The sequence below is a fragment of the Lissotriton helveticus genome, chromosome 8 (genome assembly GCF_964261635.1).
Source record: "Lissotriton helveticus chromosome 8, aLisHel1.1, whole genome shotgun sequence".
Taxonomy (NCBI): Eukaryota; Metazoa; Chordata; class Amphibia; order Caudata; family Salamandridae; genus Lissotriton; species Lissotriton helveticus.
In genome coordinates this window covers 308,959,793-308,986,470 of record NC_136069.1, presented here as the reverse complement: position 1 = coordinate 308,986,470, position 26,678 = coordinate 308,959,793, and the positions used below count along the sequence as shown (strand labels likewise).

At 45.4% G+C, this 26,678-nt stretch overlaps 1 protein-coding gene across 1 annotated transcript in view; it reads left to right on the top strand.

Annotated features, from left to right (window-relative positions):
- CRYL1 (crystallin lambda 1) overlaps positions 1–26,678 on the top strand; it is a 599,473-nt gene that overhangs the window by 124,619 nt on the left and 448,176 nt on the right. Inside the window, exon 3 of the mRNA XM_078657074.1 lies at positions 23,185–23,311. Coding sequence (XP_078513200.1) covers positions 23,185–23,311 — 127 coding nt within the window. The remainder of the gene's footprint in view (positions 1–23,184; positions 23,312–26,678) is intronic.

Genomic DNA, 26,678 nt, shown 5'->3' with positions numbered 1-26,678 from the left:
GTGCTGCAAATAATGTAGGCATTCAGTTTCTGCAAAAGCAAAGTAGCTGATTGAAAGTGATCACTCCCTCTTAGTCAATCATATGCCCCATTGAGCGACAACTTGATTGTCTCTACAGCGCGAATGCTCCAGGGCTCAGCCCTGCAGAGAAATCTGGATTGTTGAGCAGCAGTGTTGGGGGAGAAGGAAAGGAAGTCAAACCACATTTGACGCTAGTCTGATCCCAAGCCTCTGTAGTCCGTTGTGTGATAGAAGACCAATATAGATGTTTAGTTTGTTGCATTTTCTTTAAAAAGGGGTTTCTCCACAGCAAAGAACCTGCCACCACCCTGTTTTGAAATAACTAATGCTTTTCGGATTCGGCCTGGTTCCATTCCACCAGCTAAAGTAGTTGGACCGCCTGGTGGCATAAGTGGTGGTTCAGGATACCTATTCCTCAGGTTTGGGGTGGAAGGTAGCTTAGCTCCCTCTTCATGCACAATATCTTCCCAAGCCAGAGGAATTGGTGCAATTCTCTTTGTAATTTAGTGATCATTCCCTTTGGCGGGACCAGGGGCAACATTTCAAAGAGATATAAGATCTTAGGAATAATGGTCATCTTGATAGTTGCTATCCTCCACAGCCAAGAGATCTGATGGTGTTTGCAGCGGGCTAAGTCTCTTCAGATCGTCTATGTTGATACTGATAGTGAAGAGAGGAGGTTGACTGGATGATGGATGCCAGCCGCCTTTGCCCACTGTGTAGGGTATTGTGCCACGAGTTGGCTCACCTGTGTGGGGGACAGTGAGAGACTGAGTGCCTAGGGCATCTCCACGTTAACACAACACCCTGAGGCCTGGCCAAAAGTCTCTAATTCAGTTAGAAAAGCCGGTAGTGCTGTTGCAGGTTTGCATAGATTCACCAGCACATTGTCAGTGTAAAGGCTTATGGTACGTTGTTCTCCCCAAAGATAGTCCCGGTGATCTGGGGATTATCACACACTCTTTGAGCTAGGGGCTCCGTGTATAGCACAAATAACAGGGACAACGGGCACCCTTGGTGTGTGCCTATGCCTATAGGGAAGGGGGTGTAAACATGGCCATTAACTCTGACTGTCGCAGTGGGGAGGTGGTAGCAATTCAGTACCTATATCCTAAATCTTTCGCCCAATCCGAAGTGAGCCAGGTCATGTTCCAGAAAAGGCCAATGGACTCTGTTGAAGGCCTTTTCGGCATCAATCGCCAAAAGCATAAGCTCTCCCAGTGAACGTGTGGCTTTCTCTATTTTGTGTATAATGCATTTGGTGTTGTCGCTCGTTTGTCTCTGGGGGGTGAATCCCGCTTATTCCTGGTCTATGAAAAGACATGTGAGTCTACTGGCTAAAATGCCTGTGAATATCTTAAAGTCTACGCTTAAGAGAGAAATTGGTGGGTACTAGCTGCACGATTGTTTATCCTTGCCAAACTTTGGTATAACCACCACCACCAGGGCGGTCAACATTGAGGCAGGAATTGCACCGGGGTGGCGAAGGACTTGAATATTCTTGTGAGGATAGGAGTGATGGCATGACAGAATGTTTTATAGAAAGTAGATGGATACCCATCTGGACACGGGGATTTTGCAGGTTTTAAACGATAGATGGCTCATATAACCTCACCTAAATGGATGTCACCCTCTAGTGCCTCCGCCTGATCGGAGGTAAGGTGGGATGTGTGCACTCCCTGGAGGTATGAGATGAAGTATGTGGGTCAAGGTGCTGGCCGAAGTAGAACCTCGCATAAAAATCTTTAAAAGCGTCTACTATTGATTTCAGTGCTCAAGGATGACACTCCCGAGGCCTGTCTCTGTGCACGCAGCTTATTGGCCAAAATGCGACCGCACTTGTCTCCTCTGACATAAAACGAGTGGCGGAGGCTTAGGGCAGCCCGATATAGGTCTATGCTTGCCAATTGGAATGGAGAGCCATTCTATTGACGCAAGAGTCTGCGCTCCGGTGCGTTGTGGATACCTTCCAATCCTTTCTTTCACTTCTTTGGAAAGTTTTTCTCTTTTTTCCTTATGTAGGTTATTATCTGCTGCTGAGATTGTTATGAATTTTCCTCTTCGGACTGTTTTGAGGACTTCCTATAGCGTAACAATGGAGACCTCAGAAGTGTCATCAAATGTAAGATAATTAGGTATGTCTCGTTGGATCTGTGGATCTGTGTCACTACTTCGGGGCGCTGCAGCATTGTTTCACTCAATCGCCAGATTTGCATGCAACGCTCCATCAGAGAAAGTGCCATTAAGAGTGTTACTGCTGCATGGTCAGAAAGCGCGGCTGGGAGTAGCTCCGTTTCTGAGGTGATAGTGTATATATCTTTTGTACCATGTAGGTAATCTAATCTAGTGTAGGTTTTGTGCGCATCGGAGAATGAATATTTGCATGTGTGGGGATAGAACGCTTTCCATAAATCCTGAAGTCCTAGCCTCTTCAGCCACCCATACCTGCCCTTCGACAGAGCCTTTGATTGGCCGTTCCTCTGTGTCGACTTATATAAGTCATTGTCAAGGACTAAATTGAGATCTCGCCCTATCAGGACCCTTTTCTCTGTATGGACATTGCCTTTGCCAGTGCTGTATGTATGAAGGCTTCTTGTCCCTCGTTCGGGGCATAGAAGAAGCCCACCACAAAGGATCGATCATTGAGCGTGAGATGGTAGGCGAGAAGTTTGCCTTTCAGTTTTGCCCCGTTGGGTCCTATCTTCCCTTTAAAGGAATGTGCCACCAGAATGGCCACTCCCGCCGTCATGGTGGAAACGGAGGAGAAAAATTGGTGGGGAAAGGCACAGGATCTAAGTCGGTGACAATCTTTTGGAAGAACGTGTGTCTCCTTGTGTTTTGCAGGGTTGTTAAGACCCATCACATTGAAAGTAAGGATCCTAAGGGTTGTGACTGGCATTAGCTCTATCTATAAGGTAAAGAGTTGTAGTGAGCATTGCCCTGTTACTAACATAGGGTCTGATGTCGGGCTTCTGTGTTCCCATAGGTGCCATGTATGCATTGTGTTGTGTCTGCTGTGAAGAGGAGTAAAACCCCAAATAAAGAAACCCCAAAGATAAGAAAAGGAATGTAGATGTGATCTGGAGCATGAACTTAAGACGTGACAAACAGTCTGTAAGATTCAAAAATCCAAAAATGAGGGGTACAAGTTGTTGCCATCATTCCAAGCCCCCATACCACCCTGCCAGCCAGCAATATGAATAAACTAGTTAAGTGACCAGCCGTCTTATGAATCATCAGTCTTTGCTAATACCATGTGCATCAACATTAGTGTTGCTTATTCCCCCTCCGCTATCTCTGCGGAATCTGGGCCAGTAGTCCCTCTACGTAGCCGGCGAGTTGTCAGGCAGGGAGGTTTTCAATGCTAGTCCATCCGCAGTTGAGTCTATGCCTAGGACATGACATATTTCATGCAGAGATCATAGTTGGAAGAGTTTCCCATTCAGATAAAAGATGATGGGAAAAGGGTGCCCCCATGAACAGGCCACACCATGATCCGCAGGTGTGATGTGACAGGTCGGAACTCACACCTTTTCTGTAGGGTGATTGCTGTTAGGTCCTGGTAGAGCATCGGTGTTTGGTCTCTAAATGTGATGGGATGTCTCGCTCGGACCTTACATAATATTTGTTTTTTCACTTGGAAATCGTCTATGCAAACCAAAATGTCTGCCGGGGGGGTCTTTTCTGATTTTGGCATGCCAACATGGCAGGCATGGCCTATTTTTATTTCCATCTCCGGAAGTGACTCCAAAGTGTAGCGAAAGAGATCCATGACATAACCAAAGAGATCGTCACACTCTGCTTTTGATAATATTCCCCTGATTTGAATATTATTCCAGTGAGACCTGCACTCGAGGTCCTCTGCAAGATCAGTTTACTGTTCACTGAGACAGATTATCTCTTGCTGAATATCCTGCTACTTCAAAATTGCTACGCTGTTCCCAAGGGAACCGAAGTCTCTCTGGATCTCTTTTATATCTTGAGATAGGTCCCGTTTGACCCCTTGCCGATCGTCTCTGATGGACATAAACATAGATTCGAGGAAAGTACGGGTCACTGGCTCTTCCAGCGTGTTATCTTCCCGCATCTGGGGTTGGTGGAGAGGCGGGGTCTCCAGAGGGGCACCCGGATGGCCTTTTAAGCGTCTCCTTCAGGGTGCGGTCCTTTTTAGAGCTGGCTGTCGCCAACATTCTTAGTGCTCAGTTGAGGCTTTTCGGGCCCTTCTCCATACAAGTGGCCTCCCCAGGACGTGCTGCAGAGGGTAGATGGGACAGCCAGACCGCTGGGTGTTGAACTCTGAGCCCTGCTCGAGGGAGTAGAGGGCTTTGTATTGCTATGGGTCGTTGGGTCAAGAGTTCTGATGGTCTGTTTTAAGAAGCGTGGAGAGAGGGACGCCTGACTCCAGGCGAACCCTACCGACAAAGTGGACCCAGGGCCAATAAGCCTCTTGAAAAGATCTGGTTCGGCCCACGGCAGGCCCAGCGGTCGGGATCTCGGGGACGCCAGTCTGCTCTCCCAAAGGAAGGTAAGTCTCTCCCATCTCCAGGGTGGGTGGGCCGTCCAGGAGGGATGTCCAACTCCTCTCCCGCTGTTCCGTGCATGCTGAAGACCAAGAAGGCTGGACAGCACTCACCGTCTGGTTCAAAAGCGGCCCACTCCAGCTGAGGGACAGCACAGGCTGGATCGCCCCCCGGGTCAGCGGCCGCCACCCAGTTCCAGTATCGTCAGATCGGGGCGATATTTCCACCCGGCTGGGGAGATGCAGTCGACTCCACCAAAAGCAGGCCCTGTCACGTGTCTGAGGCCTTACCTGGCCGAGGTGGCTTCAAGCTGCGGGGACTTGGGTACGGTTCCTGTCGGTCCTCAGCAAAGTTGGCATGATGGGTAATGAGGGTTCCCCTTCCTTGTCGCAGACAACTGAGGAAGAGCCGACCCCAATGGCTCAGACAAGCCTGGCCTGAGACAACCACCCCGGCCAGTTGGCGCTCTGGCAGCCACCCCCCGCACCACTGCGAGACGAGGCAGGCAATTCCGGCCCACTCTCTCGTCCGATCACCAACGAAACCGTCCTTGCCGGGAGCTCAAATCCAGGCTGAGCAGGATCCCTGTGCTTTCCTGAGCCCGGCCCAACATGAGACCACCGGGCTGCTGGCCTCCCTCGTAGTTCCACCAGTTGCCGTATCCTGTTTCCGATGACTGCCGGCTCCGCCATTGAGGCGATTTCGGGTCTGTGTGAGGGCTTCCTGGGGCCTCGGGATTCCCAGCGATGATCGGAGCCTGTTGCAGGGCAGTCAAGTAGCGGTAAGCTGCTGGGCCTGTGGTAGGAATGGAGAGATGAAGAAAGATGTCCTATCTGTCTGCCATCTTGGCCACACCCCTCAACACCTGAGACATGTTTTAAAGGACTACTTGGTGGTTGGAACAATCAGTGCTGCAGGCTCACTCGTAAAAAAACAAGGTGATGGATGAAATGTTTGAGTTAATCTCAGCCACTGGTAATCGCTTGGGCTCATCCCCATCTATTGTTTTTTTGCCCACCATGCCACCTCTGTTTGGACCCAGCCATATGCAAATCAGTCTTCACCCTGTCCATAATGGAAACAGTCCTGCCCGAACAGCTAGGCCAGGTCCTCCCTAAGCAGGAACACAGGGAACCTAAGACCGGTTTTGCCTTAGTTAGGGCTTTTCAGCCAGGTATAGCGTGGTTGGAGTGGCACAGTGAGCCATGACCCACAGCTGGGCATATACAGTGCACGTCAAATGCTAAAACAAGGTGATGGATGGAATTCTTGAATTAATCTCGACAACTGGAGATCTCTCGAGCTGCAGCCCCTTCCATAGCCCACTAGTAATATTTAATTTACAGGCCCTGAGCACATGCAGAGCACGTTACTAGGGACTTTTGGTATATGAAATATGCCAATTGTGGATCAGTCAATCAAACTATGTTTGGGGGAGCGAGCACAAGCACTTCAGTTTAGAACTGGTTAGCTGTGGTAAAGTGTGCAGAGTCCTAAGGCCAACAAAAACGAGATTAGCAAAATTGGAGGCATGCAGGCAAAAAGTTGGCAAAAGACCACCCTAAGGCTGACGGGTCTAACACGTGTTCTCCCCAGCTGAAAGTGGGGAGAAATACTCAGCCTCTTAGGAGTTCTCATCACTAAGGCAGAAGAACCTGAAGAAACCATCAGCAATGGCGATGTCTGTCCCACGTCTGCGTTCCACCGTAAAGTCCATTCCCTGTAGGGAGATGGACCACCTTAAGTCCTAAGGACAGCAAACATGTAATCTGCAAAATTAGAGGCAAGCAGGCAAAACCTTTCGGGGAAGACCACTCTAAAGCTGACAGGTCCAACAGCATGCTTATCTGTTATGGTGCCTCAGGATGTTGTCATTGGGTGGGTATCATTTGATTAATAATGCCAACTTCATCAATCAATTTGCCACCAGTATTAATAAGACAGAGTGGGTGTACCATTAATGCTGCATTGGACATCTGCTGGATGACTGATTTGCATTTGGCTGGGGCTGAACTGGGGTAGCGAAGTGAGCTAAAGAACGATGATGGATTCAACTCAGATCTGTGACTGGGGGTGAGCGTCTGAGAAGTTTCAGTGCTCCATCCATCATCTCCTTGTGTTTGCATTGTTTTAAAGGTGGCAATGAGTTACTCTTCTAAAAGTGAACTGGAACAAGGGACTCAAGAGTAAAGAAAGTTGTGGGACAAGTCAACCGACAAAGCATATTTGATTATCAACTGTTGTACATTAACAGTTATTCAAAGACCAAGAGAGTGATATTTGAAAATGTTATTTTCGGTGATGTAATGTTGTTTAGTTACACTACTGTAGCGCAATTCAATTGGCAAAGGTTCATGCCAGTCCCATTCCGAAGCCTGTCCTTTGTGGTTCAAAGTGCATAGAGGCAGAAAGTTGCAACACATTACCAATACCTGAATGTAGAAGATGGGTTAGCAATCTGGAGAATGAGTCTCTGGAGGGAGTCTGGAGATATATTTAACTTCCAGAGCTAACAGTGAATGCATGGTGCTCCCTCAGGGTTCAGTCAGATGTCCACCTACCCATTGGCAGCCCCTCTTCATGTCCAGATGACCGCACCAGTGATGTCGTCACCATATCCTCCTCTCTCCCCTAGCTTACCTTTCAATTATTTAGGGAATATCTAGATCTATAACTGTGACCGCGGCGGGTACAGTAGTGGAGCTGGAACCCAAATATTTCCTGCAGGTCTGCAGAAAAATACAGCAAGTTAGTGGTTGTGCAGTTCTGTGCAGTGACCATTAAAATTGAAGTGAAGCGCCAGTCCATTCTTAGAGCTAGTCTCAGGTTGGAAAGGTACTGACCAGATCACAATAGATGTCTGTAAATTGAGGTCTTATCGGGTCAGCTTCTCCTTTGATTTCGCGTAACTTATTGTGCCCTACTCCTTGTGCTATCACACGCTCCGCCTACTAAATCTACCAGCACTCCTCCTGCAAGTGCTCGGTCACCTGCACTATCCCACATGCTTGGGTACCTATTTGTACACCATCTCCGTTCACTGGATGAGCCAGGTGCAACCTATCTAGGCAGTCCTCGCAGCTATTCTAGTTAATGACCTTGGCAACCTAGGTAAAATGTAAGGGGGGAGATGCAGTTGGGGGGCATGCTCTTAATTCTAGCATTTGTGTGGCTAATCCGGTAGTCTAGCTTTTCCTCGATATCTTTAAGGCTCCTAACCTGGGATTCTTGATGAAGCTTGGTGTCTTCCTCCAAAGGAATTCCTGCCATTGGCCAGATGGAATATTAATTTGTACTTTGATCATTTGTTTCAGTTTGTCTTTTCCATATTGATGGTACCTTCCAGAGGAAAATGTTTGCTCATATCCTTCTTATTGCATTTAGTTCAACCCTTTAAATACCTGAAGATGCTTTCGCTGTACTGGTGATGCATAAAAAGAGTAGGAGTCCCCTAATGTGGGTCCACTAAGATTTTAGTGTCTCTGGCTCTTAATTCATTATAGTTTGTCTTCGATTGCACCAGAAAAAAAAGGGATTAGATTTCATGTCAACTAATGACAGTTCATACTGTGGAGAGAAGGATATGGGGGGGGGGGGGGGTGCAAAACCACACATATTGAGTCACTAGTCCGCCCCGGACAGCTTGCTTTTGGGAACAAGAGCCAGTTTACATCTGATCGAGCTGCTGCAAATCAAACATCATGGTACCAAAATTGTTGAAGAAATCTTATGTATTCTGTCTTTGCGATGGGTCTATGTTTGTATTTATTAAAAATCTGTGATCAGAGAAAAATTGCCTAGTCTCTCCAAGGCAGCTGTCAATGAGAGAAGCACGGTGAGACCAGAAAAAGTGCGTATTTATAGTAAAAGTTCTGGATGTTCATCCAAGAATTGAGGGTTCTTTTAAATTGCAAAATATGTTTTCTACAGACTATCTTTTACTTGCCATGATATTAAAAGTATTTCCCATGTTTGTATTACTGAATTGCTGCACCAAACACAGGCTGAAGGGGGTTGTGTGTTTGTCAGTGCAGGGACTTTCACTACAACCAGTGGTCTGGGAGGGCATAGAATACAAAGAATCTTGATTAATGTTTTTTGCATCATGCACATTCAAAATCTTTGAATCTGAATGGTACATATGCTACTTGATTAGGGGCCAGATGTACAACGCTTGCATTTTGCGACTCACTAAATGCAATGTACAACTGTGTTTCAGACACTGTTTGCGATTCCCAATGGGGTCGCAAATTGCATGCCTCATCAATATTCATGAGGCAAACGCAATGTGCAACCCCATTGGGTATGGTCAGCACTCACAGGAATGGTGGTCTGCTGGAGTCAGCAGGCCACCATGTCTGTGACTGCTTTTTCAATAAACCAGTTTTTTTTTAATGCAGACCGTTTTCCTTATGCATTTGAAAAATGAAACTTTTCAGTTAAAAATCTTAAGGACTGCCATTGGTCCCTGGGACCACTGCCTGCTCGTATATTCACACACACATTCACCTAGGGGAAAAGGGTCTCCTGGGCAGCGGCCGCCGCTGCAAGTAAGAGCTGTGAGGCCAGGTGAGGGGGGATTTTGAGAGATGACGACAAGGGAAAATGAATTATTTATGTACGAGTGGCTTACCTCCCTTTTGAAAAGGGTGGTAAACTGCGAGTGTTTTCCGACTTCAAATGCGGTCGCAAAACAATCTTATATGCCAATTGCACTCGCTAACCGTTTTTGCGGTTGAAAATGGGCCGTATTCCCGTTTACGTCTGCAAAAAACGGTCATACATCTGCCCCCTAAATCCCTGCCAGTTCAGCCATATAATTGTTGCATCTATTAGTCACTGCACATGGAAAGAATAAAACATGTTTTATGGTTGATCTGGCCAACTAGCAATTTTCTGATAATTGCATCAGATTCTTCCATTTTGTCTACCCCTTTATTGAGTTTGTTATCTCTCATTTGTTTTTTCTGCAACAATTATTACACACCATTTAATTCTAACCACAGTCCCTTAATTTTGTGAAACATTCCTACTACGTGGTTTCAGACACACTGCTATCACACCTAAGGATTCTGATGAGAAACCGCACAGCTGCACTGTTCTTCGAGGGTCTTTAATAGGAAAAGGTGAAAGGGCTTTTTTAGCTTAACATATCTATTTCACCCTCGCCAGGGTGTGAAAGTTTGAAGACCTGGCAATACATGTCCTAAGTGCCAGGAAATGTGTTGTTGGCAAAAATCCTCCTTAAGCCACTCTCAAAAACGTTAATACTCTAAAAGAATATATTCGCTTATCTAAAACTTAATGACAAACCATATTTATCACATTTCAAAGAAAGAGGCAACTTTTCACATTTGTTTACAACCAAAACATGAACTGGAACAGAGTGGTGGAGGTGGAGGGGTTGTGCTGCACACAGGCTGCCAGGTACTCTCATGGCCCATCTGGTGAACCTGCACTGTGAGGTCTTCTCCTCACTTAAGGAGGTCGGTGTGTCCTGCTGGCTTTGTGGCCATCATAAAAGAGGACATGCACCTCATGATCTAATGTGGTTTGACTACAAGTTATGTTTGATTCAAAAACTGTCTGACACCTCCCTGTTATAATTTTTAAATGCATTGGGCATCTTTAATGCAGGGAATCTTCAGTAAGTTGTGCTATGTTGAGCCAGCCAAACTGCAACTGGCCCACCGGCAGCAATATAGAATAAGCATAGTTAGTGTCCTTTAGGGAAGACATAGGGAAATATATATTAAATCAGTAGAACTCCATTGAAATACATGGACACTTTACCGCTCACTGGAATGTAACTACTTAATAAGGGGAGTAACACAACTGCTGACCAATTAAATACCTGAAGAGAGGAGATTGACATAGGGACAGAGTGTGAAGCTCCTCCTCTCAGTATTGATTTTAAAGAATTTTTGATCATAACATGAATTTGGGGAGATGGTGTAGGTTAGAATGTAGATCTCTAAAATGCACACAATCATCCTTAATAAATCAGTGTCCTGCTAGTGCTTTTACTTTTCAAAGACAAAGTACTGTAACGTACACACAAATTCTAAACAACATACAAATAGAAGTGTAAATTATGACCATGGGCGTAGGAGACCCTAAATTTCTGGGGGGGACAGGGACGACCTTGTGGACTTTCCAGTGACCCTATACAAATCGCCCGTTGTGCGAGACCATACGCGCGTTAAACGTATACAATCGCATAGTTATGAAGAGAAATATTGAGAAAGGCAGGCAAGTAGTCACAGTCTGCAAGTATGCTTTATTTTTATTTACATTCACAATAAAGACCAAATGGGAAAAAAATGTATATGAATCTTGCATCTTCATGCACCAAGAAAACAAAGGCAGGACAAAAAAAGGAATAATAAACTAAACGCTCTTAGCGACATTCCTACATCTCAAAATGCAATCGGGCAAATTAGAAATTGTTTTTCTTGCTGCAGGAATCTGTTTTAAAATGATGAACTTTATTTTGAAAAGCCAAATAATTTCTTGCGCCGTTCATTGCAGAGGACAAATTATTTCGCTATTCTATGCAGGTCAACTGAGTCCATCATCTCTTTATGTATGTTGCATATGGCAACATGATTCAGTCTTTTTTGAGACATAGTTGATCTTAACCAATTTTTCAATCGGCGGAGACCACTGAAACTTCTCTCAGCCTCACAAGATGATACTGGTATAACTAAAAGAATCTGTAATACCTTTTCAACCTGTGAAAAGAAAGCTCTCTCTCCTGGAAGCATTTTTCTGAGAATGTCTGCCAGTTCTGGGACTGAAGAGTACTTGAACATACTTAATAACATAGTCAATTGAGCAGAGAGCAGCAAAGGTTCTGTTTCTTTGTACTGATCAAGAGAGTCAATGCCATTGCCTGTTAAAAGCACTTGTTCAAGTTTTTCATATGTTTGGATGCCTTCCTGGTCAAAACGCTGAGTGAGATGAAGAGAAACAGTATCTAAAAGTTCAAAATACTGAGGGTGATAGTAGTCCCTAACGGTTGCAGGATGAAAAGTTTCTGCTGCTCCATCATCTATCCGTTTAGGGATTCGGCGCAGTCGTGGCACTTCAATGGCATTAAGTTGGTACTTAGCAATCATGTGGTTATTGGCATCAAGCAGACTGTCAAACGACTCTTCACTACGGAGCTTTAGTATTGCATTTTTTGTTACATTAACAGCAGCTAGTAGCCCTGATATTGTTTGCTGGCGTCCTTGCAAGGCAATATTCAAACATTCCAGAAGCTGAAGTACTTGGAGAGCAATCTGAAGACCTAGGACAGTTGTGCCTCTCTGAAACTGTGCCAGCATACCACGAGCACGAGCAGACACATCGCCACTGGACTTGGATGTTGATAAGTGTTCTAGGGTTTCCAGAATAGGTTCATAACTATCCATGACTTTTTTTACAGCTTTTACACGGACCGTCCAGCGTGTTGGACACAGAGGCTTTATTTTTAACACATTTGCAGGGCCTTCTACGCTGTGTTGGATGAGGTCTGAGAATATTGTACGGCATGTCATAGATTGCCCAAACAGATTACCAAGTTCGTGGACATAAAGTAATGCATCTTCCATTATGGAACATTTATGTGCTGCAGCCTGCATCACCAGATTTGTACAATGTGCTCCACAATGGACATAAAGAGCAAGTGGTTGTTCTTGGCGTATCAATGCTTGTGCACCATGGTATTTCCCGGCCATATTTGCTGCACCATCATATGTTTGTGCTCTCAACTTTGACAGAGAAAGACCATGACGGCATAAAACATCTTTGACAATTGTAGCAATTGCAGTACCAGTGGTATTATCAGCCTGATACAGTCCAATAAAATCCTCATGAGGATACAGATCTTGGTCAATGTAACAAATACAAAAGCTTTCTTGTTCCTGACCAGATATATCCTGTGTGCCATCAACAATTACTGCGTATGGATTGTCACCAATATTTTTAAGGATTTGATGCAAAATTGCATGGGACAATAATTGAAGAACTTCATTTTGGATGTCTGGGCTGAGATATTCTGCTCGATTTGTAGTAATCCACTGTTTCAAAGAAGGTACATCCTCTGCTCGTGCACTAAGAAATTGACGGAAATTCCCATTGCTGTCATCATGACCTCGTAGTGCAAGGCCTTGTTTTGCCAGAAGAGCTATGGTATGAATGATTTTGTTAAGACAAAGCCAGGCTTCTTTCTGTTGTTGTTGGACTTGCTGTGAAAACTGTTGATTGATTGACTGACCTCCTCTATACTGTACTAGTTGACTCACAGCATATGAATGAGCATAACTGGTCTGGTGCTTTTTGAACCGTTCTATTGCCTTCTTCCAGTTGGTGTAACCGGTGCTGCAAAATGCCTCCTCTGTGTTCATGGAAAGCTCAGTCAATTTCAGTGACTTAGCCTTTGCACAGTGAAAGCATAGTACTCCTGCCACTCTACTGCTGTAATGAAGCCAGGGGAAATCCTGGAACCATCTTCCTTGAAAATGTAGAATGCGTTTTTTCTTCATTTGTGACTGTGTTATAATGATTTGAACTGGCAATGTGTTCTCGTGCGGTTGGTTTGGTGCCACTGTGCTTACAAGTGTTTCCTCTGTATCCTGAAGACTAGTTGTTGATGCATAAGAACTGTTGCTTGATTCGTCTGAAGCAGTGACAACTCCACAAAATGTTCCTGGGAGTGGTGTGCAATTACTTGATATTTCTAAATTTGTGGCCCCAACTCCATATTGAAATGCAGGCTGCAGTTCTGACATATCATCACTATGAATCGAGTTAATTTCTGAGTTGTCTGAATATAGGTTCACTTCACTGGGCTGTTTCTTGGCAAAGAATTTCCGGATATCCATTCTAAGAAAAAAGGAACAAAAAAGTTTGTAGCAGTTGCAATTTGGTGACATACAGAATATTTACCTGCAGTTTAAAAGTTGCAAACAATCTTTTGTGTGCACTCTTCCACGTAATCAACACAGGGAGTGTTAGGGGCAAAACCTGCCACCAGTATAAGGGTCCTCTTCCAATGTAGTGCAACAGTGAGGGGAAATGATGCATGTGCAAAGGCTTCACAGTTGTTTTATAACACCTTTAGGTTTCCACAGCTAGAAGAGCATTCTAGTCAGCATCTTACCTGACTAAAGTGTTTCAGCAATACATAAGACACTGCAGTATATGTTTTATGGTGGCAAAGGAACCTACCTGAAAAATCTCTTTTAGCTGTAGATGAGAGGCAATGTGGCCATGCAGGTTTTCAGAAGCGAAGTATTGTTGCACTTGTAGCAAAAATAACCTGTTGGGGAAAATTATAATACATTGTGAGGCTTTTGGTCTGAGTAATACAAGTACTGTACTACAGAATTGTTCAGAACATAGCATAGAAAGAAAAAATGCACAAATAATGTGATGCTGAGAAAGGGAGTGCTTTACCACAATCTGACAAAAAGTATCCAAACAGATTGGCCAAGAAATCATTTTTTTTTACGCTAGACAATACTATAGTGCACTTACTTATTAGCAGTAGTAGTGGCAGCCGTAAACCTCTTTTGCGATTTTCTTGATCCACTCACTGGCAGTAAGTTGCTGGTCGGACTGACTACTGGATTCCGACGGCTGATAGTGCTGCGTTTCCTTCTGCCCTGGGACTCTGGAGACTTACCATCAGACAATGGTTCTAGTGAGCCGGAGCTCAGTCTGTGGACTTGGAAGAGGTGCTGGCTACTCAAATTCGGTACTAAGATGATCCTGCTCAGTTTCTAAATGGTGACAAGTACAAAGAAATGAAACTGAGGGACTTGAGACAAAATCTTCACTAGCAGTATCCTGAGCCAAGATACCATCAGGTGTAAAAATCCACATCGTTTTGAGAGCAATAGAGAATTGTGAAACACAGAACTATGAGAGAGTGTGAGAGTGTGAGCGTGTGTGAGATGCACGAAGGCTCAAACATGGTGCATGGAACCTCTAGCCTCTATTGCACCAGTACTCTGCAATAGCCTGCCCTTGCTCCCAAAATATGTAAAGGAGTGAGTACCAAATTGCCAGTTCCCAGACTTAAAAATCAAATAAAAAATTGTGCAAATACTATGTTCATTGTTTGTACGATAGGTGGGACCCCTGCAGAGGTGTGGCCAGAAAGAGCAAAACTTCCCTATTTTTAGTACTTGTTTGGCATTTCACTGACCAGTTACAAACTACTACGCTATCTAATTCAACCAATAGCCGCACATGCCTATTTAAGGTTTAATATGCGTTATTGACATTAAAATACATTCACAAAGTGGGTTATGTTTCCAATCACTGAATGTCCCAAATACGCTTAAAAGTGGAATCACAGGCCATTTGTCTCTGAGCCAAGCAGTTTCTGTCATCAGTACTTTTATCTTTTCCGCAGTTCAAATATGAATAGCAAAATATCCTAGTTTGCAAATGTTTTGCACATAATTATAGTTGTACCATATTTGCCCCATAATTCATCATCTGCTGAATAATCTGACAATTTTAACTAAAAAATGGTTTGTAGCTCACCGGGATAAAAAATTACTGATAAAATGTGACTTATGTTGCTGCAAAGTGGAGGGCCCTTTGCAAAGGTTGACTGGTCACCTTTCTCCTTGCTGCATTTGTATGTTACACTGGTACTAACGAGGCAAAATCTTTGCAGAGACTGGAGGTATGTGTAAAAATGTCAAAATTCACTGGAAGTAACTTATTCCTTAAATTATTAATTGTTCCCCTAAATTAAGAATTTTAACCAAAACTAAAATCATGTGTTTTTCACATGTATTATAAAAACACATGTAATGTATGTCACAGAACATATCCAATCACAACAGGATTTTGGTTTTCTGGATCATTCTATTTTTTTATGTCAGCTGATTTCATTGCTGTTTTAGTAGGAGTAATTCGCCCCCCCCCCTTCCCGGACGAAGTCACTGTCCTGTCATTCCTGTAAAATAAGACCAATTAAGTACGGAATGGCAAGTTTCACTGTTGTCTAAGCTGCATGCCAATACATTTAGTTCACAGCAGCACCAACCCACATGGCTGGGCTTCACCTTTGAGGCTTTTGGATACAACACATGGGTGGGCAAAGGGACTAAAGTGATGAGCTCAAGAAAAAGGCCAGATACCAAGGAACAGGAAAAAGTGGCTGAATGCCAGCACGGTCCCACTTTCCTTTGCAGTGTAGGGTGTTGCAGTGACGAACAGCCTACAATAACACCAGTGTCTGTGGGGGGCTGCTTGCATTATTGGGTCTGTGCTGAGCACCCAAGCTGCTCAGAGGCCCCAGCTGACATGGTGTTATGTACTGGAGTCGGTCACCAGGAATGTCGGACCTAGACAGGCTGAAAGATATGAAACCTATTGAGTGCAGTGCATTGAAGGGTGAGTGATGTCTGTGTGAGTGCAGGGTGAGCAGTGTGCCTGTGTGAGTCCAGGGTGAGTGATGTCTGTGTGAGTATAGGGTGAGCAGTGTGCCTGTGTGAGTCCTGGGTGAGTGATGCCTGTGTGAGCGCAGGGTTGGTGATGTCTGTGTGAGTGATGTCTGTGACAGTGCAGGGTCGGTGATGTCTGTGTGAGTATAGGGTGAGCAGTGTGCCTGTGTGAGTCCAGGGTGAGTGATGTCTGTGACAGTGCAAGGTTGGTGATGTCTGTGTAAGCGCAGGGTGAGCAGTGTGCCTGTGTGAGTCCACGGTGAGTGATGTCTGTGTGAGTATAGGGTGAGCAGTGTGCCTGTGTGAGTCCTGGGTGAGTGATGTCTGTGTGATCGCAGGGTCAGCAGTGTGCCTGCTGTGTGAGTGATGTCTGTGACAGTGCAGGGTTGGTGATGTCTGTGTAAGCGCAGGGTGAGCAGTGTGCCTGTGTGAGTCCAGGGTGAGTGATGTCTGTGTGAGTATAGGGTGAGCAGTGTGCCTGTGAGAGTCCTGGGTGAGTGATGCCTGTGTGAGCGCTGGGTCAGCAGAGTGCCTGTGTGAGTGATGTCTGTGACAGTGCAGGGTCGGTGATGTCTGTGTGAGCGCAGGGTGAGCAGTGTGCCTGTGTGAGCCCAGGGTGAGTGATGTCTGTGACAGTGCAGGGTTGGTGATGTCTGTGTAAGCGCAGGGTGAGCAGTGTGCCTGTGTGAGTCCAGGGTGAGTGATGTCTGTGTGAGTATAGGGTGAGCAGTGTGCCTGTGTGAGTCCCGGGTGAGTGATGTCTGTGACAGTGCAGGGTTGGTGATGTCTGTGTAAGCGCAGGGTGAGCAGTGTGCCTGTGGGAGTCCAGGGTGAGTGATGTCTGTGTGAGTATAGGGTGAGCAGTGTGCCTGTGTGAGTCCCGGGTGAGTGATGTCTGTGACAGTGCAGGGTTGGTGATGTCTGTGTAAGCGCAGGGTGAGCAGTGTGCCTGTGTGAGTCCAGGGTGAGTGATGTCTGTGACAGTGCAGGGCTGGTGATGTCTGTGTAAGCGCAGGGTGAGCAGTGTGCCTGTGTGAGTCCAGGGTGAGTGATGTCTGTGTGAGTATAGGGTGAGCAGTGTGCCTGTGTGAGTCCAGGGTGAGTGATGTCTGTGACAGAGCAGGGTTGGTGATGTCTGTGTAAGCGCAGGGTGAGCAGTGTGCCTGTGGGAGTCCAGGGTGAGTGATGTCTGTGTGAGTGCAGGTTGAGCAGTGTGCCTGTGTGAGTCCAGAGTGAGTGATGTGGATGGGTGAATGCTGGCTTAGTGATGTGTCAGGGAAGGGTGAGTAATGGGTCTATGAGTGCAGGGTGACTGTGCCTATGCGAATGCAGGGAGAGAGATGCATCTGTGCAAGTGCAAAGAGACTTGTCTGGCTACTCCCAGAGATGTATTGGCCAAGATACCTCTTTCTCAAATGTGCTTAAGAATGCACCAAACCCCCGAATCCCCCATAGGTGGTTGGGCCTCGCACGCTGTGCGCGCTCATCACAGTGCAGTATTTACGCCTCACCACTTTCAAATGTCACCAGCCGCCCCTGCCTTTTAAATGAAAATACACTATGAAAATTACAGTGTAGGCATAAGGTGATCACATATCCTTTCACACACTGACAAATCTGAATACACAATGTAATACAGCAATGTCTAGCACCATCCCCTAAATGAATATTAAAAAAACAAACCTTTTGACCTAATGTCAGATGTGTCAGTACGAATCAAGTTATACTGAAAACATTGACAGTCTTAAGTATCACAGTAGTTTAAGGAAGAAAGTCTTGAAAATTTCCAAAAGGCTTCCTCAGAGTTCCTCAAGAACACTACAGCACGTCAACACAGCATTATATAAGTGTCCAATCTGCGGCTGGGCTGCGCCGGGCCCGAGAAGAGACCTGCACCTGGTGTGCCCAGAGAACCAAAGGTGTGTGCGGAGCTGCGGCTGTGTGAGGGGACCTGGGGCTGCAATGTATACACTCACTGCACTCACTGCACTGACTGCATGCCAAGAACAACGGTGCGGGACGCTGCTCACAAATGGACAGTGCCAAGAATGACAGAACAGAAGGTAGCGCTAGCAACCCCAGCCTATGCTTTAAATACACACAAATGTCCAATTTCGCACAACAATCTCCAAAATCTTTTCCCATCTTCCTACCTCGCAGATATTTCATTCGCCCCTTGAAAGCCTTGTAAGCGGCCGTCTGATTAATTCCCAGTCCTTATGAGGTTAGATTTCTCACGTCCGCGCTCATAAAACTAAATCTACTTTGTAAGCCTCATTCAGATAATTAGAAAAGTATCACATTTAAGCAAGCATATTGAGCCACAATTCCCGTGAATAGCCGAATTTAGAGACAGGCCTGCAAACACTAGTCCACGGTGACATTTACACAATTCCAATCTAATAATTACAGGAACACGGCGTGATAGGGCCCTTTGTTATCGGGAGTTATTTAAAGACAGAACATACGTGGGCACAATTTAAACAAAATGCGACGAGGAGAGGGCTTTCACGCACTATAAATAAACAAATTAAAAAAGCAGCACTGGCAGCAGAGGTGAGGGCAAGGCTGCTGAGCCGAGGCTCATGCTGCACTCCAGACTCCACTCAGTCACAACTTGTAAACCCCACACCCCCACCACTTTCAAATGTCACCAGGCGCCCCTGGCAATGCAGTGTAACAGCCCTTGCCCCTACTTACAAGTTAACCGAGCGTCAGAGCGTGGTGCTGCCTGCAGCCCTTCAGTCTTCAAGCCGGCAACAGACACGGGGCGAGGAGTCCGACGACGAGGTCAGGTCAGCCAGCAAATCAACCAGAGCACTGGCTACAGGCAGCTGAGGTGAGAACTAAATAATTCCCTGAGCCTCAGGGGTGCTGCGCCACACAAAGAGTTCAAAAGGGCAGAGGCAGGGGGGCGAGTGGCCTCTGACGTCACCTTATGCTGTGACTATCGGATCATTGGCGGCTCACAGACAGGTAACTGGAGAGGCACCTGGTCAAGTGCAGGGCCATTAGGATGCACAGCACCTCTCGCACTTTTTTTCGCGCGCTAATGGCCTGCCAATCTCCCTCTCAGGAGGTAGAGGGGAAATTTGTTTGACCCCTCGTCCCCCCCACCCTTGTCCCCTTTGTCCCCCCCACTCCAAAATCTGGGGGGGGATATGTCCCCCGCGTCCCCCACAGTTCCTACGCCCATGATTATGACAACCAGACTTCTCTATCCACTCCTGACCTAGAGATGTGTATGAAAGTCAGTCAGTGTTAAACAACATAAAGCCCCTTCCTAGCGCTGTATTACTGAAAGTACCCCATGGGTGCAACGGGCGTCTGTGCCCGCTTTGCGCACCCCCAAGAGTATTACAGACTCGGCTGCAAACACTTGTGCGGCCCCTTCTGTAATACCAATATCGCTGGTGCACATAAAGCGCCAGCGCTATCTGCAGGTGGTGTTCCCTCATTTGCATGGGGGTGTGCCCCATGCAAATGAGGGAATCCCTTTGACTATGTGCCCGTGCCGTATTACAGACATGGGTGCAGAGGTAAAGAAGCCCTCAGGAGGCGCACTAACAGTGTGTCACCTAAAAGGTGATGGAAGCCCTCTGGCGGGGGAAAGAATTCCCATTGACTCCCTCCTCCCTCCCCCTCCCCCGGACACCCCATTGCGGGCGGGTGCAGGTACTGACTACACCCGCCTGCAAGGGGATCTCTAATGCCCTTCAAAAGTGCAGGCGGGTTCCTGCCTGCACTGTGGAAACACGGCCCAGCAGTAAAGCAGCCATTCCGTTTTCACTTGAATGCACTGCCCCCAAGGCAGCGCGAGTTTGCAGCTGCCCTGGATGCATTGCATTCATCGTGCTAGGGCGCACTTTCATTGTTCTACGCCAGGTGCACTTTTTTTTAAAGGTGCACCCGCAGCAAACAATGAAAATGCAAATATTGTCTAATGTGGCCCCTAATGTGTTTGTGATGGAGTGCACTATATAAAACCACTTCCTGTTGCACTTGTCAGAATGTTCAGTGTTAAATCCCTCCCTTAGGTATTCGTACTGGTATTACACCATGCATAGGGACGGCTGCATTATTTGAGAAGGATTTGCATTACAATGTCTATCAGTTGTGAGCAATGAAGCGACCTAATGGGTGGAATAACTCAACTGCTGATCAAAGGCATATAGAAAGAAAGTTCAGCATAAGGGTAGAGCCAAAACCCTTCCCTCAATACTGCTTTTAAAGCTCTTTTTGGTGATTACATGTGCTTAGGCAGTCTTTTGTCAGGCCTAGAGAAAATTTGGAGAAAGTTCATTACAAAGAACGATTGAATTTAAATCCTGAATTGTGAAATGAAATTTGTTTTATAACCGTTAAAGGAAAGTTTGCAACAGATGCCTGGTCCAGAATAGGCTCATGTATGTAACATTAACCATGTTTAAACATTCAAGGGTATCTTGAAGCACCGCTTTAGTAGATGCAGGGGGGGTCTCCATTCTATTCTGTCTCATTAAATGTTTTAGGGCTTCATTTAGAGTTTGGCGGACCAGGTTACTCTGGCACATACATGGCAGATATCCAGCCTGCCGTATTAAAAGTCCATTATACCCAGTGGTGCTTGTAATACAGCGGATGGGATGACTATCACGTTTGTGACGAAGTAGCCCCTCGGCCAAAGTCATGGCTTCTTTGAATCAGCTGGGACACTCAAACATTTCTGCAAATAAGCTTATGATGACATGACTGGGCTCCTGGGAATGGTTTATCACTTCTCAATAAGGAAACCACAGTAGCACAGTGGAGGAATAATTTATGATGGGAAAAAAGGAGAACATGAAGAAAATGTGAAAGAAGGAAGCAGAGAAAAGATAGAAAGAACTAATTATGGCGAGATTATAGAATGGCAGAGAAAAGGAAGTATGGAATAAGGGAAAATTGGAAGCAAGAACATTAAAAAACAAAATGGAATGCAGTAAGGACATGAAAAAAAGAAGAAATAGAGAAACAAAGCTAGAAAAAGATATCAAGAACCAAGATGAAATGTGGAAAGGCAGATGGAAGGTATGAAAGAAAATAGAGAAGGAAAGCCAAATGGAAAGAAAATGTAAAGAAGACTAGCAAATAAACAAAATATTGTAACGGAAGATGCTAAGAAAAATTGGCCGAAGGAGTAAAAAAACATAAAAGGGGGAAGAAAAATGTGAAGAAAAAATAAATAGGACTGTGAGAGCGGGAAAAAGGTAGGAGCAAAGAAAGAGACCCTACTACGCAGGGCTGGCTTTTAGCAGGAGCGAGCTGTGTCCAGGCCCAGGGCGCTAGTATTCTAAGGGGCGCACAAAGCTGTACGCATTAAGGTTATGCCAACAGCAGGACCGCGCCATCCTGCTCCAACCTCGTCCAGACTTGGTTAAAGTTGTTTCAATCCTTCATTATCATACTGTGGGTGATGTTTTTAACACCTCATTGGCCCCCCTTCCTTGCATCCTGTCTCCCCGGTTGACACACCAACAAAACCATCATCAACCAGAGCTATCAGTGATTTTGGTGAGCTGAGGGAGGTCCAGAGATGGTTGTGTTCAGGGGCCGGTCCAACTCAAAACGGCCCCCCTTGTGCCACATTTTATTCACCTGCATCAGCAAGTGCGCCAAGTTTCTCTTCGCCCATGGCGCCATCTGAAGAGGGGGGGCTCTTGGCCCCCCCGCCCGCATGGCGGTGCGGCGATCGCCCCCTCCCCGGTACCCCTCAGTGGTGGGGCGTGTCCTCTGGGGCGCGCCCTACCACCGATTGGTTGGCGCCCTCCCTGACCCGGATGGCATTAAGTGACATCCGGGTCAGGGGGGGCGGGTTGCAGGAGGGGCTGGGTGGGGGGCGTAGCCACCCCCCCCCCCCAGGCCCCTCGAGGATAAAGAAGCGGGGATTGCCCAGGTGACCCCCTTGTTGCCTGGACGCTCCCCCACACCGGTCGTGCCCCGCGCTCGGGGCTTCTTGAATTTATTGTTTTATATCTTAATAAATACGGCCGGGGGGTCTTGCGACCTCCCGCCTTCCAAAGATAACCATGTTTCATGTCCATGTGTCCGGGGGTTGGTGGTCATAGGGGGGGGGCGGCAGCCAGTCACTGACCATGTGAACAACTACGGATGTTTTTAGGCAGGGCACGAGTCGGTGGTATACGCTCGTGGACACCGTCCATCCACTATTTTCACAGGGTGGACCCCGTCCACCCTGACAAGAAGTTGGGCCCCACTGAAAAATATGTTGAATTCGTCCCTGTGTAAATTGCAAACACCGGGACACACTCAGCAGCTTCTGCAAGTTGTTGTCTGCTTCCGATCCCCAGCCGCGTGCAGGTGGGATGAGGCTTTCTTAGTTCAGACTCTTGCTGGGCCGAATCGGAGGGTCATCAGGCCTCCTTTTGTTGGAGTCTCCTGGCTGACAGCAGTCAGGAGCCTTACACCTAGAAGCAAATGAAGCAGAGGGGAAACAAAGGCTCACGCCTTGTTAGCACTTCACACATACTTAAAAGAGGCAGCTTTTCACTTTGTTCAGGCTCTGTTTAGGAGATATGCATGCACTGTAAATATGACAGATTTGTTGGTCTTTCCCAGCATTTACACAAAATAAATAGTATTTATATAGTGCTTACTACCCCTGAGGAGGCGTTGTAATAATTGAAATATCACTATTTTTTCTTATAAAACACTAGTAAAGGAATTTTATGCTGACAAAAAGGCAAGATTGTTTTATGGGTAGCTCCAAAAGGGTGAATCTTCCGACTAAATCAGCAGGGTTTCTCTGTGTACTCGAAATGTGCTCCTATGTACTCATGATAGACCTGTTAAACATATATGTGAGGGCTTAAGATCTAATGTCACTTCTTATGATGCCGCTTCCTGTGATGTCAGAGCAGTAATGTGACGCGCTGTGATGTCACACGACATAATGTCACTTGCATACTATACTGAATAACTAGGTTAGTCCCACACTTTTATTTTAGGACTTGTGCCCTGTTTTTAGGTTCACTTGCATCGCTGAACACTCACTCAGTTGCTACTCACGAATATTCGTACAGGAGTCCTTTGTCAGTTTTTTACACATTTATATGTAAAATTGTTTGTGGTTTCTGTGTCCCGGTGGAACGTGAGTGGTAAGAAAGGTTCCGTGAGGTCTATCTTACCTGGCTGCTTTCTCTTTTGACCAGCAAACAGATGGAGGAGTTGAACAAATCCGGCATGCTTCGAGGGTCACTGAGTCCAGAGAAGCAGCTGTCTCTGATCACTGGCTGCAGTGATTTAAAGTCGGCGTTAGATGGCGCCGTCTTCATTCAGGTAAGTTAATTCCCATTAAATGAAAGACGCTCTACCCATATATTCCAGTTTACTTAAAATTCCACAGGTTCCACACGCTGAAAGCTGAATCAGAATACAAATGAAATGTTTAGCCAGTTATCTGCTGGTACATTGTGTTTCTACCCCAGTACTAGGTGGCTACCTGTCTGTCCTGCATTTCAAAACATTTCACAACCCGCATCGTTCGCCGACGGTGGCGAAGGTCACTCGGATTAGAACTTGTTTAAGACTTTTTTTTCTATTACACAATGTTTGGCACAATCAAACTGCACTTTTTAATCTCTATCAAATCGAGCATTTCAGTACCCTGAAAAAGTAATTCCTTCATTTGATAGTGCTCTACCAGATCACTTTGTTGCTAAGAAACAATCGTTCTTTCCCGATCCTTTTCATATATTTCATTTCTTATAAATATACAATTGTGTTTGGTTTTGGAAAAATACTTAATGCAGGTATTGTACGAAAGAATTTGCTTGACTCCTGAATGCTTATTTTTCTGATCAAAATATATTTTAATATATGACAGTATGTTCGCTATATTTTCAGTAGTTATTTTATTATTTTTTTAATTAACTTTCGCTCAGTATATAGGAAGCATGAAAGTATATCATCTCTATCGACGTGACTTCACAGCAGAACAAAGCATCGTGAATATATCATTAGTACCACGAGACGGAAACGAGCAGTACATAAACAAACTTGATCTCGGAGTCTTCCAGAAGGGAGCGGTCCCCCCAGGTCTCATCCCTCGCTCTCCTCTCGGTACCTAGGCCAATTGTCCCAGACTTTCTCCCATCTCTTAGCAGCCCCGGCACTGATAAACCACCTGTCCCGTTCTTTGGCACCAATCAGCATCTCCCTTCCAGTCTGTAACCTGCTGCGGCGTCTCCTTCGCCCCCCTAGACTCGGACTGTGTTTCTCTTGCGAGCCCAGAGGCTAACTTAAGCCATATTGTCTGGTCTTTAGGCCATACTGCATCACCGGTGAAACAAAGGATATGCCACCTGGCAGACCAGGGTATTTCCAGTCCAGTGACCGTCGCCATGACCCGTACCACCCCAGTTATTTCAATTCTTTAGCTTCTGAGGTACTTACCTAGGAGACAATACATCACATGTACTTCCTACTGAGGTTGGCAGCCAGTGGGTCCATCCGGTGATAATGCTTGTGGGGAGAGTAAATACATAAACTTAGAATAGTAGTATAAAAGTAAATAAAAATGATTGGTTAATAAAAAAGAATCATGCATGCATACATATTAAAACTTAAAAACTAACAATCGAGTTGACAAATGTTCCACCAGGATTCTGTCATGTATTACATGGAAAATAGGCATTGGCATAGCTAAGTGGTCTGGTCTTGGCAAGCCTGTACATTTTTAAAACATTTTTTGGGAAATCCTGCAATAATCTTTAAAATATTAAAGGTAATAAAAAGTTAAAATGCCCCACTCTAAAGGTGATGTACATATGATTGGCAAAAAGAAAAAAAAGAACCCATTGCAATAATTTAAAAACATCCAAAGAAATAAAATCTGAAATTGACCCACTAGCCCTGGCACTGAAAGTAACTACATTTTAAGCAGATATGCACTTGTGCACAAGATAAATGCCATCACTCACAGTAAAGAGAGCCAGTGGCGGAAGTGAGTCAACCCCCTGCTGTATGCTGTAGTGTGCGGAGGCAAACTATGAATATCACGCTTGAACGAACCAAGGGATGAGTCACCACATCAATATATAAAAGACAGGTTTATTGACTCTTTCAAGAGCTGACCACATCAGTGACGTCCAAGAGGACACTGCAGCATTATATGAAGACAAGCCTATTGCCTTTGTGAAGGCGTGACCGCATCATTATACAAGACAAACCTATGAGCTTGTCAAAGGCTTACCATGTTAACCCCTTCGATGCTTGTGACGGAACCGTTCCGTCATCAGTCACGGCTGAGCTGTGCTGATGACGGAACGGTTCCGTCACGACCGCACCCTGTTCTGGAATGTCCAGCACAGGGGCAGAATCGGCGCCGCACGGAAGCGGTTAATATAAAAGCAAGCCTATTGGGTCTGTCAAGGGGTTACCACATTGTTATATGAAGACAATCCTATTGTATTTGTCAAAGGGTGACACATCAATATACAAGCAAGTCTGCAGGCTCTGCCAAGGGGTGACCACGTCAGTATACATGGCAAGCCTATTGGCTTTTTCAAGGGGTCACCATGTAATTATATAAAGGCAAACCTATTGGCTTCGTCAAGTGGTGACCACATCATTATATGAAGACAGAAATTGACTTTGTCAAGGGGTGACCATATCATTATATGAAGACAGAAATTGGCTTTGTCACGGGGTGACCACATCAATATACAAAACAAACCTATTGGCTTGTCAAAGGCTTACCACGTTAATATACAAGGCAAGCCTATTGGCTATGTCGAGGGGTTACCCCATTGTTATATGAAAACAACCCTATTGTCTTTGTCATGTGGTGATCATTATACAAGACAAGTATATTGGCAACATTTGAATCTCACAGTTGAACAGATCGAGGGGTCACCACATCAAAATATAAAAGGCAAGCCTGTTGACTTTGTCAAAAGGACACCACAGCATTAAATGAATACATGTCTATTGGCTTTGTCAAGGGGTGACCACATCATTATATAAAGGTAAAGTTAAGGGCTTTGCCAAATGGTGACCACATCAATATAAAAGGCTGGTCTATTGGCTTTGTCTATTGGACACTACAGCATTCTATGAAGAACAGCCCTATTAGCTTTGCCAAGGGGCGACCATATAATTATACAAGACTGACCATTTTAGTATAAAAGGCAAGCCTATTGGATTTGTCAATGGTCACCATATTATCAGATGAAGACAACCCTATAGTCTTTGTCAAGGGATGGCCATATCAATATACAAGGTAAGCCTATTGGCTTTGTCAAGGGGTGATCACATCATTATTCAAGACAGGTCTATTGGCTTTGTCAAAGGGTGACCTCATCAATATACAAGGCAAACTTATTGATTTTGTCAAGGGGGTCACCGAATGATTATATAAAGTCAAAGCTATTAGCTTTGTCAAGTGGGGACCACATCATTATATGAAGACAAACCTATTGGCTTTATCAAGGGGGTACCACATCATAATACAAGACAAGTCTATAGCATTTTTCAAAGGGTGACACCATCAATAAAAAGCAATCCTATTGTTTTTTTCAAGGGATCAAAACATCATAATATAAAGGCAAGTCTATTGGCTTTGTCAAGGGTCACCACATTATTTTAGATGACAGCATCATTATACAAGACAAGCCTACTAGCTCTGTCAAGGGATCACCACATC